Source organism: Xylocopa sonorina, chromosome 10, assembly GCF_050948175.1.
Source record: "Xylocopa sonorina isolate GNS202 chromosome 10, iyXylSono1_principal, whole genome shotgun sequence".
In the NCBI taxonomy this organism is placed as follows: Eukaryota; Metazoa; Arthropoda; class Insecta; order Hymenoptera; family Apidae; genus Xylocopa; species Xylocopa sonorina.
Window position 1 is genome coordinate 9776451 of NC_135202.1, and position 16397 is coordinate 9792847.

At 46.8% G+C, this 16397-nt stretch overlaps 1 protein-coding gene across 1 annotated transcript in view; it reads right to left on the reverse strand.

Annotated features, from left to right (window-relative positions):
- Positions 1–1330: 1330 nt before the first annotated feature.
- LOC143428082 (uncharacterized) overlaps positions 1331–16397 on the reverse strand; it is a 99711-nt gene continuing 84644 nt past the window's right edge. Inside the window, exon 6 of the mRNA XM_076902700.1 lies at positions 1331–1504. Within this exon, the coding sequence (XP_076758815.1) occupies positions 1365–1504 (140 nt within the window). The 3' untranslated portion in view covers positions 1331–1364. The remainder of the gene's footprint in view (positions 1505–16397) is intronic.

The following is a 16397-nucleotide window of genomic DNA, read 5'->3' on the forward strand; positions in this document are numbered from 1 at the left end:
CAGAAAAATAATTGAAAGGCACGAGTGAGAATAGGGGTGGAAGATTGTTGTTCCATGGAATAGAAAGTCAGTGGTTTCGAGCAGCGAAAATTGCCTCATCGGCAGGCAATATCCTTGGCGGATGCGCGAGCTATCGCAAATTTATAATCGTGTGCCTTAAAAACCAGTGGACGCTTTCAAAAAAATAATTGAGAGACACGTGCGAGAGTAGGGGTGGAAGATTGTTGTTCCATTGAAAAGAAAGTGAATGAAATTTCAAGCACTTACCTCGATTTACTTTCACGCACGGTTCTTTTTGTTGAGAGATCAAATGGTGGATCAGACGAAGGGGCACAGGGGAAGAAGACACGCTGCGATCGAATCGTACTTCGTATGGTAATTTATTACAATTTGTACAGATTACAAATCGGTACCTATGGTGTCGCGTTCCTCGTTAGACATCTTAAAAGGAGCGGATATTGAGCAGAACGCCGCTCGTCGCTGCGCTAACGTTATCGTTCTCAGTTAATATTAATTACCCCTGTATGTATATCTATATATCCCTCGATACGCTCGGTGAACACCGGGGTTGCTAAACGAACACGCGTAAAACCGGAACCCAATTAAACTAGATTCAACGAAAGTACCAAATCCAACAACAACAACAACAACAACAACGACGACCACCACGAAAAAAGAGAAATAAAAACAAAAAGGAAGGAAATAAAAAAAAAAAAAACAGGAATGGAAGCCAGAGAAAAAACGATTGACAGCTACAATCGTTTTTTCGCAGGGGTGTGTATCGCGTACAGGAGGTTACAATGAAACTTTTTCATCCCCTCGCCCCGATCCATTTTATTTTCCTTCGAATTTAAACCATGCTCTCCCGCATGTGCGTATCCGTGTTCACCACTCTCTTTATCCTGTTTTTCTCTCCTCTCTATACTGTCTTTTTTATCTTTTCTTTTTTTTTTACAATCGGATAAGTTCAGAAAATCGGTGAATAATCGTCTGCGTCACGTCTGCCCCGCGACTTTCGGTTCTCCAAGCTACTTCTTTTCGCTCGCCCCTCGGTTACTGACGCGCGTTTCTCGAAAAATAAGAACACGCCCAGCAGCTCTGGCGGTTCCTCGTCGACGCTTCTCGCGTTTCAAACACACAGGCCCACTCGTGAATAAAAATCAATTGTTATTCGAGCTATCTACCCCATACATAGTAACATACATAACTGGAAGCCCTAGACTACTAGGTTTTACATGGACGATGTTTCAATTTCTCTCTCTCTCTCTCTCTTTCTCTCTCTCTCTCTCTCTGTTTCTCCCTTCGTTTCGCTTTCATTTCCGTTCGGGTCAGACGGTGGCAGTGCAATGGCGGCCGCGTGCGAGCTACCTCGACTCTGTCGTGGCGAACCGCGCCACGGTCATCGTCATCGAGGAGGAGAGCAGGAACACGATGGTAGCCAGGATTAGGATCATCGTCGTCGCGGTAGTCCAGGTCGAACTCGTGCCTGCGGAGTTAGTGCCGCCTGTGAATAGAAAGAAATCAGAGATTTAGCATTCTCAGAGGATCCAGCTTGTAGTTGATGGCTGCTCGCCCTCGATTCTTTACGCGATTAGACCCATCGATAATTGGAATTTGTATTCCAGTACCCGTTTGGAAACCTCGAAGCGTTTTCTCGTCCCCAATAAGGATTGACGCGTCGTAAACCCGCGTGAACGCCAGATTTCCGATAATCTGGCTAGAGTTGGCGCGCAAGATTGCACGCCAGATTTCCCGGGGGTGAAGGCGTCTGAAATGTCTCTGCATTTAATGCCACTGCGTTTCGCGCGCGACAGATTTCCGTCAACCGAATGCATGTTTAAGAGACCTTCCTTTCGCCACTAAACATGCCGATAAAATACAATCGGTAATGCTTCATTATGATTTTCCTCTCCCTTTTCTCTCTTTTTTTCTCCTTTACGCGTCCTTTAACCGTTGTTTTTCGAGCTTTCGAATAAACACGCGATGTTCGACGATCGAATAGCAAAAGGGACGTGGAAAACCAGAATGTCACTGGGAATAGCTTCGCGTGCGGAGCACGGTCAAATTGTACGGTAAACAATACTGACATCCAATAAAAATATTGTCCCAACGTGGATCCTGTGTCCGCAAAAGAGAATGGGAATCATTCGACAATTTCAAATCGATCGCGAAACCACTGACGAAAATCGGAAGAGGAACGTTCTCGAGTTCAGCGACGTAATTCAGCGCACGAAGGGTTGGATTCTTTAACGATAACTTTTTTACCCGCCGCGGGATGATTAAAAACCGGTGTCGAAACGAAATTGTAACGAGGATCGAATGTCAAGGGACGAATTAATCCCGAGATACTTTCGAACGGCTCTGCGGGGGTGGCCATATCGAAAATCCATTTGCCGCAGACTTCCGGAAGCGTGCGGTATTAATCAAACCCTGTCGCGGTTCCATCGAGGCCAACGTGTTACCGGTCACCCTCGTCCTAAACCAGAGGCTTTCCTCTTCAATTAGAGGCACGCCAAAAACGATTTCCCCGCACTCGATATATTCCCCATTGGTCTACCTTTCTTAACCCCCCTCGTTCTCCGCGGTCGAGATATCCGTGGCGCGATATTTCCGCTCGGTTCCCAAACCATTCGATCAAATATTTCACATTGTCGATTTCTAATTTTTCTCGAAAGCGCGAGGCTATCCAAATAAACCGCCTCTGCTCGTGAAGAGATTAATTACGATCGAATAAAATCACGGATCGGAAGGATCGCGTAATTGATCGAGATACATAGATAGAGTTTGCTGTTCTCCAGCATGGTTTCTCTGCCAAGTTCCTCTACCAGAGACCTGTGAACTGACGTCGCTACTCGCAAGCCTTAATCTTAAATTATTCGCAGAAGGGTGACCCGGTTCCAGCAGGCCAGGATCGTTTTTCCGGCATTTTGGTAGCGCGATAAATTGAGCAGTTGCTCGGTTTAAAACGGTCCGCGGGCCAGCTGGGCCATCTAAGAAGGGCCAATTAGGCACTGCGGCTCCTCCATTCGAGGCGAAATAAAATGTCTCGCGCACTCGAGCTTGTTAAAAACGTTCGAAATTTTCCGGTTAAAGTGCTCAGCCAATATCCGCTCCTCTCTAGCCGGCTGACGGTGAAGGGCCTTCGGCGAATTTTTACTCTGTTATGGATTTAATCTACCGTCGGATGAATGGTGTAACTTTTAAGCGCTACTTCGTACACCCTGCCACCCTCCCACCAGGACCACCCCTCACGCTTCTGGCGCTGGAATTATTGAAAGTTTTAAGAATACGAATTACCGCACGCCAAGCTGGTTACATTTCGAAACGCGAGAGTTTCTTGTATTCCTTCAATTAATAAGGAATCCCAGAGGGGGAAAGGAATCATTAAATCTCGGTTAACGTCGTTAATAGAAAGCTCTTGGGTCTTGTTATTTTCGTTGGACCTGTCAGAGGAGCAGTTAGCCGCAGGAATTTTCAGCGAACTTTCGTTTCATCGTCAGAGTTTGGCAAACGAGGCGATTTTAAGGAAATTTGCCTTTCGAATGCTAATTATTACCCTGGGAATAATTTCTGTTTAATCGTCTCGCGCGATTTTAGTGTTATCCCATTCCAAATGTTTTTTCTTATCGTCTGATCGCGAGCGAGCAGATTACCTTCGTATTTTTCCGTTTCTGCTCAGGAAAATAGAGAAATGAGTAGTGCTAGTCGATATTAAGTCCGTTCGAGCTTATGAAATTTCAATTCTCCACGTCTAAACGTAATGGCGAACCTGTGACCGTGGAAACAGTTTCCAGTCCAGCGCAGATGGCGATCTGGCACGGAATCGCGTTCTTGCCTGACCGTTTTTAAGCCGCCGTTTGTCTCGCGTAGATTTCTTAGTCAGGATAAAGGGAAGGCCAGAGGATCGCATTAGGGGCGAGGCGCTCGTGGCGATTAAATTTTCGAGGGACAAGAAGAAAAGTAACAGCCAACCGCGAAGCCAGATCGTGGAAAAAGCAAATTACCTGGCGTCGCTGCGAGATATACTCGTCCTGGTGAAAACAGTCTCACGAAAACTGGGTCCATTCCACGTTTCCATTTTGTTTAAACTATTGTTCGAACAACGGGCTACATGACGAACAATCTCGCGTTGAACAGCATGCAATATACACATCGTAACGAGAAGCTTTATTGCGATATACCAGAATGGTTTTTTTAAATAAATTATTCACTTCTAATAAACAAACGTTACGCAATGGACTTTTTCAAACCGTAACTTGTCGTTTCTCGAGGACAATGAATCTGAAAAAGCATGGGATACGTGAATGATTCAATCGCGTTGATGTTACGCACAGTGGTCGACTTATTTACTAATAAACCACCGCGTTGTTGATTAATAAATATTAATCCCATTCGTAATTGAACCTCTGTAATTTCACTCTGTTAAGCGAATTATACACGAACGTTCTTCGACAAATAACTAGTATCAATAACAGAAACTAGAATCTTAGCCATGAAGATGTTCTTTGGTTCGCTCGTTACTCTGTCTGACCAAATACGTTCCAAATCTGGCAGTCGTGCAAGAGTTCTTGCCTTGCTACAAGTAAAACAATTTAGTCGATCTATCGATCTTCCAAGTAAATTATATTATACATATTTTATTACATATATACATGCAATATTTTGCAGTGAAAAATGTCGAGATTCCAAAATTTTGTGTTCCATCGTTTTCAAGTGGAAACGATATTCGCGACTGTTTCTCTGGAAATCGAGGGACGAAATAACGATCGTTGTTTCGCGTTTTCCATCCACTTCGTCAGGAGGAATCGGCTCGTTCGCATTTCGCAGGCAGAATTACGCGAGGTGGAAGTCCATTGCCGATACAGCGGTGCGGTATCGGGACGCGTTCGAACGGTGGAACTATTTAAACTACACGCCGCCGCCCACTCGATACTATCTGTTAATAATTATGCACCCGAGCCGGGAATCGTTTACATACAAACGGGCATTACTATCAACGTTATTACCGGGGAAATTACGGGGCGGCACCCGCGCGCGATTCGCGAAACATTATACGCGAGGCGACCCATCGAATCGTTGCGAAAATGATTTCTATCTGGCACGCTCTGCCGCGCCGCCATTGCCGATCGAAGCCTTTCGCTTAGCCCCGTTTCCGTTCTGCGATTCGAGCCTCGATTAGGGTAGTTTTACCCTTTGAACACTGTCTCGAAGTATATATGTACGCAAATTATTAAAATGGAAACGATGAAGATGATAGGAGAGTTTGTGGGTTCGCGATTGGTGAATGCAAAGTGTTGAGTTTGTGAATAACGATTTCAGAAATGATTAATTTCGAATTGCTAATAAATTTTACGATTCGAGCCTTGGTTAGGGTAGTTTATCCTTTTGAACACTGTCTCGAAGTATATATGTACGCAGATTATTAAAATGGTAACGATGAAGATGATATGAAAGCTTGTGAGATCGCAATTGGTGAATGCAAAGTGTCAAGTTCGTGGATGATGATTTCAGAAATGATTAATTTCGAATTACTAAGAAGTTCTACGATTCAAGGCTTGGTTAGGGTAGTTTAACCCTTCGAGCACTGTCTCTATATATGTACGCACGTTATTATGAAGCTTGTGAGTTCACAATTGGTGAATGCAAAGTATCGTCGCTCATGACTGACGATTTCAGAAATGATCGCTATCAAATTAACAATAAATTCTCCGCTACTTTCATCATCTCTCAACGATCCCCAACCTCCAAACACCCGCTTCCGCGATCATCCCCTCGCCTCGCTACATTAACCACCAGGATCAAGAACCGAGGATGAAACCGCGATGGCAACGAACGTCGACGAGGAACAGCAGAAAAATGCCTCCCCCTCTAAAAATAACAGAAGAAAAAACAAAAAAAGAAAGAACCAGCCGCACGCTCGCTCAAATCCAATTAATCGAATATCGATCGTCGCGGATCCGCTCGGCCCTCCACCCTTCTGTTTCGTTTTTCCTCGAGGCGTCCTCCTGCGCCGATACCCGTTCATTACGGAAACAGTGACCCGCCTACCTGGACAAACCGTGGCGATTCCGGCTTTATGAAGCGCCGGGTTATCTCGTTCACAGGCGTCCCTTTATCGGTACAGCGTATCGTTGGGTGGGGCCACGGCTAATAAACTTTCAGACGGGATTGCCGCGGTCAAGGAAAAAGAAACAGCGAGAGGGGCAGGCGGAGGGGGGCGGAAAAAGCAGGAAACCCGAGAGTTTTCGGGGCGCATTGTCGACTGCGGAAAGTTGGCCACCGGTTCCGCAGGATGAATTATATACCGGGTGGATTACGGAATTCGCGGCGACGTTGGATGACCAGGGCTGGTCTCTGGGATTTCGAGTCAATAATGCACGAAGAACGGACGCGAACCTTGCTTTTACTAAGCAGTTGTTTGCTCTACTTTTCGAGGGATGATTTAATTCACTTTTTGCAATTTCACGTGCGAAATGAACTTTCTTTTTATTCTCACTCTATCTTCCTCTGTTGTTTTTTTTTATTGCAGACAGCTTTATCCAAGCTATTAGCTACGAGAAATTATTGAGCCGCTGGTTGTGCGATATCGTGAAAAGATGAACGAGATGACTGGTTTTTGTGAAAAATTGATATTCTTCGAATGTAGAAAACACTCGTTCGATTTTCAGACAGAGTTCAATTGAACGTTTAGAAATGAAATGTTTATTTTCGTTGATGGAAAATCAATGAGAACGTCACGGGAGGTTTGTTCATCAGAGCAGCATTCTGTTCATTAGACAGCGCGGCCATTACGAGCCACGGTTCGCCCGTAAAAGAATGTCGCCCTGTATCTTGCGGCTGCATTAATTTTAATTTATTTACTCGCCACGTAACCGGTGTGCTAAAGTATGATAAACCAGGTCAGCTCTAATACTGGATACCGCCGTTTCGCGCTTATAAGAACACCGGGAACGCCATGAAACCATGGATTAAGCTGTGAATGCAACGTCGAGTTAAAAACCAGGCATTTAAATATCCGCGGCGCGGAGCCACGAATATTAAGAACGTTTTAATTTACTTCGAAACGCCAGTAAGAAACCGACCAAGGTGGAATTAAAGTGGAAACGAATATCGCAACATTCTGATTAATCCCCGTCGGTCGAATGACAAGACAAATCGAAGTCGTTTGATGAACTTTCGATCGTCCGTGGAAAAAGTTATGCGTTTACACGCGAGTATGAAAAAGAACGTTGTTCGAGCGAAAAAAAAATACGGTCGTTAAAAAAACTGTCACGTTCTCCTCGATTAATCTCGATCGATCCAAAAGAACCACGGAAACTCTGACGGGTTGTGTCAAAAGCCTGCTATTAACGCCTGTCGCTCAAAGCAAATCCTAAACCAGAGGCCCTTCCGAACCAATTGCTGTTGTTAGCAATTTGGTGCGCGTATAACACGCGAATAATCGACGCCTGGTGGATTCGATTTAGCGGTGGAAAATCGTTCCCAGCCTTTTATCTCTCTTTTTTTAACGAGTCTCCTGTTTGTATTGGCAGCTACTTGGACGGTTGCCGGTTGACGCGATCGATGCGAGTTATTACGTCGAACAATGGACCCCTTCGTGAGATCTCGTCAGGCTTCCAAGCATTTTTTGCAACGTGGACCTCTAGAGACCGTCACAGTCCCCATTGTCGTCCCTACATTCATTGTAAACGATTCGTTACTTCTTCCTCGTATTTTTCGTGGTTCAGTATGGGCAAAAATTGCCATTTAAAAACGGTGGTTACCTCGAAGGCATGTCAGAGTCTTGATAATCTTACTCTGTTTCCTCGAATCGTTCTACGTAAAAAGCTGCATTGGATTACTCTAACTTCTAGATGAAAACTATAACCAGACTTCTAATAACCCTTTTCGTTCGTCGCACGCGTATTTAAATATTTCATGGCGAACGAGGGCCATTTAACTCAGCTGGAAAGAATATTCCTCGCGCGTAGCATTCGAAACACAAACCAGCCGAACGAGGGGTAGAAAAACGGTGAAATAAGAGCCGGGAAACATTTTCGTTAGCGCCTCGCGAAAGTTCGCGTTATACAGTTTCGCCATTTTCCGAAATTTCCATCCGAAATGCCACGCTCGACGAGTATAATCCAACATCCGCGGAACGCTGGCAAAAGCTCGCGAGATGTATGCAAATCGACTCGTTCCGTAAGAAGGGGAACCCCTTTCCGATCGCGGGAGCCGCAATTTCACGGGATGCACCCCTCGACGTGCTCGAGCCGTCGAATTCCGTTGATTCGATTCTAATCGTGCCGCGCGTTTCGCGCGAGTAACGAACGAAATATCGACGGCCCGCTTCTTTACGAGCGCCGGTTTACGAGCCCAGCCGCGCGTCGATCGTATTCCCCTCACGAATCGACCGCGCGTCATCGAATGATCTCGAGAGAGTGTTAACGAGCCCGCAAGTCGATTTTACGACCGACCCGGAAGGAGATACGGTTCTCCTCGCTCGATGGAAATTTAGCGGAGTCAGATGGTCGAAGCTGATTGAATAAACGCGTGGAAATCTGAATCTCGCGTGCGGATATTGGAGAAGACACGTTCTTAAGTACCAAATACTATCATCGAATAAATAAATAAGTGTAAAATAACGATGTAACGATAGTTTCTTAAGCGGACCAGCGATGAAACGCGAGATTGACAAATTTCTTATGTTATCTTCTGTAAGAGAATAAGTATACTCCGATAGAATTTTCTCTGCCTCCTCAAAGAGTTCCACTGCGAAGCAGAATGAACAGACTCGAGCGTTAAATATTTTCCCGGTATTAATCCGGTCCATCGTACGCGAGGCAGGTAAAAAGCCTGGTCGCCTTGCAGAAGGGGATGAAAAATGACGGCAACGAACTGGTGGACAATGCGAGAGGGGTAGCTTGCGGGGGTGGGCGAGCAGCGGAGACGTTTGAACGGCGCGATATTACGTTCTCCGCTGTGGATCATAAAGCGGATAGGAAAATGGAATAAAGCGGGACGAGCTGCACGTAAACGAATATAAATACCCGTCTCGCGGAATAATTATTAGGATCTGGAAGTGTCCTGACAGCCGGATGTTACGTTTTCGCCAAGCTAATGTCATCTAGCGAGGAGTCGACTTTTGATTACGAGGCATCGCGATGTTTCACAGCGTTTCTTGAATTATTTCTGCTTGAAACTGGTCGAATGGCAGGTGTTTTACGCGACTCGTCAAAAAAGTCGTCAGTTGGTAACTTTAGATCGAGTTGATTAGGTAATTCGTGACGTTAGAATCGAGTTTAAGAGTATTAAGTAATTATAAATGATTTGAAACGTTCGTGGGGTACCATAGAGGGTACCATAAGCTTATTAACCTTTTGCATCGTATTTGTAGGAGTGGCCTAGTTTTTAAAGCAGTCAGTTATTCTCAAACTCGTTGACAACTAGATTTCACCGATGTTTCGGTCGATTCGATGCGTGCCAGTCGACTATATATCATTTACGCGTAGACAGTCGTGGCAGGAATTACGCGCTCGCAACAATGGCCCGCGCACCCCTTCGCTCGCAGGCCGCTACGTCAAATCAAAATAACGTGTAGCGCGTGCACGCTCTCACAGCTTGGCTGTCCGCCAATTATTCGTTGGCCTGGAAACGTTGAATTTCGTCGCATCGAGACCTCCGTCCTCCCCTTGCAGCCCCAAGCGTGACTATGGAAGAGGAAGAATAGACGAACGCTGGAGAAACGAAGACGAATCTGAAGGTGACGAAGGACAGAGCGTACTTCTCGAATCGTCGAACAGATTCGCAGATCTTTCTTCGTGCTGGATTCAAAAATGTGATTCCACGAATCAGTCGAAAATACAGGCGATCCTGTTGTTCGCGGCTACTGGCTCGAAAACGTGGCAGGGGTGCGTCGGATGGGGACGAGGGGTGACTGATGTCCATCAACGTTCTCTCGTTTCTGCATCGTTCCACGCCACGGTGATGTTGTTCCCTGTTCATAACAATTTCGATAGGCTGCCTGGTGTAATTGCTTTTCCGACGCGAAACAGGCTTTTCGAAAACGTCTATATTACCCTGGCCTCGGAATCGCGTCGCGATATTTACGACCATTTCGCGTTTAGAGCGGAATTGTTTTTTTATTAGATTTCCAACAATTTTTGCCTCTCAGGGGAACAAATTTTTTTTTTTTTTTTTTTCGCGGTAAATAGAAATTCGTCGCTGCTCTGGCGGCGGTTTGTAAATATCGATTAAACGCGGCACGACGAAACGTTTACCAGCGTAAACCGATTGTCCAATTATCTCGGATTAGCCGATCGTTAATTCGTTCGACGAGGGTGCTTTGTTCCTTCGCAAATTGGGATGATGAAGGTGATGCTGTTTAGGTTTGCATAGATTAGGTGGTTCGAGAGGACGAGACTCTATTTCAACGTTACTCAGGATGCTCGAAGAACAGCTCTCCCTTTAAATGCTCAAATTAATTTCCATTATCGAAAGACCTCACTCTTCGACATCCCCAAAAATCATGGAATCGAAGTAGATCGTTTCAAGTTCGAGCGATGAAAACAACCGTTGAACGCGATCGTAAATCGAGCAGCGATCAGGGCTCGCAACTCTTCCAGGGTACCAAACCACCCTTCGAGCGTGCCATCGCGCTACTTGTCATCCTTCTGGCGATCGTTTTCGAATATTCATTTCTGTGTGTCGCCGTTTCGCCACCCATCGCGGTGTGGCGCAATCAGACTGACAGGCTGGGCCAATTTACCGGCTAGCCGAAATTGTTTCGTTTTGATTGACAAGCGGACAGAACTCGCTGACCAGCGCTATCAAAGCAGCCATAGGGTTATAGCGTTCCTCGCGCGGATTATTCCGGTCAGAGGCGCGTCAAAGCGGATCCTGTGGCACCCACTTGCGGCGATCTCTGCCTGAACGAGCATTTATTAACAGAAGACGCGATATTGTTGGTAGTAGTAGAAGATTAAGAGTCAAAAAATGTTTCGATCGCAGATCGAATCCCCAAAAAACAGGAATATACCAGCCACCCCTCTAGTTTGGCGCAGTCAGTCCATCGTCAAGATCTTCATCCCCACCGTCCATCGGAATATCAAAGAAATCATCGAAAACTCAAAGAACAACTTCGTCCTCTTATTATCGCGCGAGCTCCTCCAACACGGTGACGAGAATAAATTTCCATACTTGTACTCCACCTTTCAAACCACCCCCGTCCATTCCACTCTCTCAAATCCCCTACCTCGAGGTTGCCCGTAATTCCTGGACGAAAGAAAAACAGTCTCTCCGAGCGGAGCTTACGTTACCGAGTTACTAATCGAACCAGATAGTACCTCCACCCCTCACCTCGCTCCTTTTTATCTCCTCTCCATTCCCTTCGCCTTTTTTCCAACGCTTCATTCCCATCGCTACCTCTCACACTCTCTCTCACTCTCTTTCTCTGCCCCTCTCGCTTTCAACCCACCTCCATCCTCCCCACACTTCTTCTTCAACCCCTTTTCTCGTCGACTTCGAAGCGCGCAGCGAACCACTCTCTTTACTATTCCGGGATACCCTCGAAAGTGCAGCCCAGAGAACTCGCCTCGCATTGATAATGCCTGGCGTTACGCGAGCGCACGGGCCGAGCAGGCTCCAGGGAGAACTCGTCCCCGCCTCCAGCGCGCGAGCAACGAAGAGAAGAAAGGTCGACGAGAGGTCGAACCAGGGTATCGGCTCGCGGCTCTGAACGAAAGAAACGGCCACGGGGATGAATATTAACCGGGACCCGTCCGCGAGCGATCCGCCCGCCTTTGACTCGCGCCATCGCGTGAAACTTTCATTCGACGATCGAGGGGACGTACTCGCTCGGGTGCTTTGTTTCTCGCCGGAGTCTTTTGATGTTCCGTGGGGGATCCGGTTGCGCCAGTGGAATCTTTCTCGAGCTGTTTTCTAGGATTAGAGATTGAATTCTAGAGACTTTCCGCTCTCCTCTTCGAATCTTTCTATTCCACCCTTTGTTCGTAAAGAAACTCAGGAATTTTGGAAATCTACTGCAGTTTCAATGGTAGAGGTAAACGATTTTTTTAATCTTGCAAATTCCGCGCCTCAATTACACTAATTCAACACAGCGCGGAGCATTTCGTGGTTACCGCCAGAGATTCCCCCTAAAACTCCAATTAATCTCACCCCTTTGCCAGTGCCGCTTCAATTCAACGTCCATCGAGCATTTCTCCAATCAACCCCGGATTATTCTTCAGCCCATTCTATTTTTCCCCGTTTCTACGCGAAACGATATCTGAAGCGCGGTAAATCGCGCCCTTTGAGCCATTGTTGCCATTCGATGCTGCGTGCGTCTGAATGACTATTCAGGGTGGGCTGGTGGGGTCGGTGGCGAAAGGGATCCGCGCACTGCGAAAGGACAACCACTCCCTTCACAGGCAAAGTAATTCGCTAATGGCATCGTGGGGATGCGCGAACGCGCGCGTATTCTTCAGCGTGGCGATGTCTTTCGGGAGTGATGCAGGCTCCAGGGTCCCGTCGCTCGACTCCATCCCAGACGTATCCCACGGCTGACGCTGCTGGCACGTGATATTTCGAGGGGAACTCTCTCTCTCCTACACGGTGTTCGAGATTGTAATTGAAGTTCGGTGTCTTCTTGATCTTGGGAAGAGGGTCTCGAGACGGCGTGTCGAGACGTTGGCGGCTGATGGATTTTACAACACCAGGGTAATATCCTCTGTGTTCCTGGAAACTTCGCTGAAGTTATCGCACGCCCTAATCTGAAATACCACTGCATTCGGTTGGTAGTTTGTTGGATGAAATCAGCTCCCTCGAAGTACGATATCTATCGCTGTTCCTTATTTTCCCTTCATTGAACTTGATAAAAATAAATGTGACCATTTTGCAAGCACGTGTAGGCTGAAATGACGTCTTTAAAATCGTCGTGGAAGCCGTCGTTCGCTAGAGAACAGCTTTGAAATTCTTCGATTATTGTAGCGCTGCGAGAAATAGTAGAAAAAATGGGGGAACTAGCAGTCGTAGTGGGACGTAAACGGTAGGGGCGCGAGAGTTCACCGTATCCGGTTCGCCTCGTCGAAGTCTCTTTCACGGCGCATAAAAGGAAGTGTTCGATTTCCGGCCTGAGAGAGTGCAGACACCGCGGGTAGCGACGAGAACACGCGACAGTCCTTTAACGGCACGTTTACGCCACTTTTACTGCCGAGTAATGGTATTGGCAATCTTGTAGGTGGTCCTCTATAGCGTCGCGACGCTGCGCAGCCCTTATCGCGCCCTCTTGATCGACGCGAAGCGATTCGACCGTCAAATTCACTTCCATAGTCGCCAGGAAGTCCGCGTAAATCAGTCGCGACACCCCATTGCCTCGTCTCTTCCTGGAGATGAGTCAGAGAGCGATGTAAACTAGCGATCCCTCGCTGCTACCCCAAAAGTTGGCTTACGACGGTTCGAATGACGGTGGATGAACGAATTTAGGTTCCTCGTCGACGCGATATACTTGCTCGTGGCCACGCGCGCATTTTGCATACGAAATTTTGATCCTGTCGCCGCGGGTAGTTTCAGCTCGACGATGCCTCTCCTCGCATTTTCACGCTTTTTCCTCGTCCATCGTCCTTTCCCCCTGCAGCTTTGTCCCTCTCTCTCTCTCTTTCCCTCTCTCTTTGTTCGCTCCAGCTCGATTACCATGGCCGCTGGACCGCAGATTCCCTTTTTTTCAATTTTAATCTCCCGCCGATGGCCAAGAACGGGTTCCACGGCCCCGCTGATGAGATCGAGCGAACCCACAGCGACAAACCGCCGTGAAATTGTCTTCATTAACCGGCTGCTGAAATTCCGCACGTGTCGAGTGGAATTCTAATTTTTTTCCCCATCTTCAACCCTCGACGGGGGGTTGGACGAGGGTCGTAAGACCATCAAAGTATTCAGCTATTGGAAAAATTGAGAAATTGCCGGGAAAAATTCTAATTTCCACTGGCATGCAATACCACGCGTGTAGATTGACATTTTTTTTATGGAGGAGTAGAAGAAATGGAGTTGCACGCGAAGTTATGGAAACGAAGCTCGTCGGTTCGAGCGGAGCTGTGCGAATGCGTGAAATGAGAGAGAAGAAAAAGAGAGAGAGAAGAACGTTCCATTCTGGCTCTGCTAACGAACTCATCAACGATGGTACCAAAATGGCGGAGTCGCGCCTCAGACTCTGGCGCGAACGTTAGAGCCAGGACAGAAATTCTATTATATAGAAACGGAAGAGGAAACGAGTCACTTTGTCAATGCTTCAGTCTCTCTGATCGCAAGTGTAGGATAATCGTCAGAGAAAATTCACGGATCTTCGATCTTAGTCTACTCGAGAACCGTCGAAATCCGCTGAATCTCCGATTCATCGACATGCAATAACTTCGTAACAGTTGCCTTAACCAGAGTCAAAGACACGACGGAAATCAAAGGGCAGATGAAAACCGCGGCGTAAACGGGTTCGATTCGAGCGTGGAGCGCGTGTTAATCGTGGCGGGGCCGGATAATTGCGCTGGGAAGAGGCAAAGCCGCGACAAACGGCGAGATCGTGGCGAACGATCCGGCCGGGGATCCCATTTCCTGTGGAAGGCGGTCTGGTACCGCTGCAACAGCCACATAACTGTCACTGGCTCGCTCGCGCTCGACGTTGCTCCTCCTGCATAAATGAAAAATACTCCTCTGCATTATTTAACAGGTCTGCTGTGCGATCGTCGAGAGGAATGCTTGGATCCGTGAGATGGTTTTTTCATTTTTGTACAGCAAAACATGTGGTGGACGTTGCAGAGAAGTGGAGCCTTCTCCAGATTCAGGGGACGCGTGTTCGTATTCGCCTACAGCCGTCAACAGACGCTGATCGCGGAGAGCAAAGCGTTATCAATCACACTCCATTACGACTCGCTACATCCGAGCACTTTTACCGCGGCTCCCTCCCTCGACTGGAGTTACGCTTTGAAACGAACCGAGGAGATTCGATAAATCCTCGAGTCCTTGTAATTTCCTTATTGCGTCGCTTGATAAATCGTTGATGTCGTTGTATCCAGCGTGGCGAGCATCTTGCGAATGTACCGCTGAATTTTGTCATATTTCTGCTCAAATATTTATTGTCGCACCCTTTCGTGAAGCGTTTGAGATCGTTATATTTATTGCTAATCGCGCGATAAAGTCTTGCATAGCTGATATAATTTTAATGACGAGTTACGAAGGGTCGAGAAAAACTTTTTCAAGAATTCGGAGAATTCTCGTGGGATTATTCGCGACCAATTATTTCTCGTCCGGTTTCGACGGATATTGGAAATGGTGCAGCTCATACAAGCATAAGTGGATCAGCTGCTCGTAAACACTCGTTGGATAGCGATCGACATCACCGTCTCGCGCATGCATTATCGAATTCGCTTCTTGTTAAGCAATGCAATTATTTGCAGCGGCACGTTTAAATTGTGCCCGCCGTAGTTCATTAACGAGGCCGATAACATTACAATTGTCGCGTATATTCCTTCGCAGAATTGTTCAGTTTCATCTCTGAATATGTCGAGAGAATTCGTAATTGGAACGAATATTCGATACATTTACCAATTTCTCAAAAACCCATTTCGATGAACGTTTTAATAAATCAGAGGATTAATATCTCTTAAAAAAGAAAAGGAATACGAGTCGTGAAAGGATCGAAGAATGCAAACGTGCGAATCCAATTGCTGCAAAAAATCACTGCTACCTCTATTTTTCTCCAACAAAAGTTTCTTCGTACCCTGAATGCATCCAGGCATACCTGTAACAACCCCCGCTACCCATTCATCCCCCTCGTCGCGCCAGAAATCGGCAGCCAGTGAGCCGGAAGGAAGATAAAATTCCTCGATTCCTGTGCACCTCGTTAGATCGGAACGACGCAATTAACAACGTCGATCTGCTCGATCTACTACCACGTACGCTCGAAGACGCTCCCTTCTCTCCCATTCGACGCGGCTCGAAAATTTTTTTACCGCCAGCGTTGCTCGACGCGATTATTTAGAGGTAGAACGTAGGAACGAGGACGATTGTCTTGGCGCACGGTTCCGTTCCAACCCTCTTTCCCTTTGTCGTCTCGCGCCCTGTCCTCGACGGAGGCGACTTCAGAGAGCCTGGTTATCTCACCGCCTCCCCTGTATTGACGATTCCAGTTGCCAGGACAATTTAGATCCAGCCAAGCGATAAATGGCAAGCGATTGAATAACGTCTTGATTAAACGCGATTCCATTTCTGATAATTCCGCGTCTTTTGCCGGCCCTGAACACCGCCCCGTGGAATTTTCCTCGCGATAACGCGCAGGAATTCGAGGGATGTCGAGGAACAGTAGGGATAGATTTTTAGATAAATCGATGGAGGATTGAATGTCCTTTTTTCGTCACGTTACGTCTAGTTAAAGT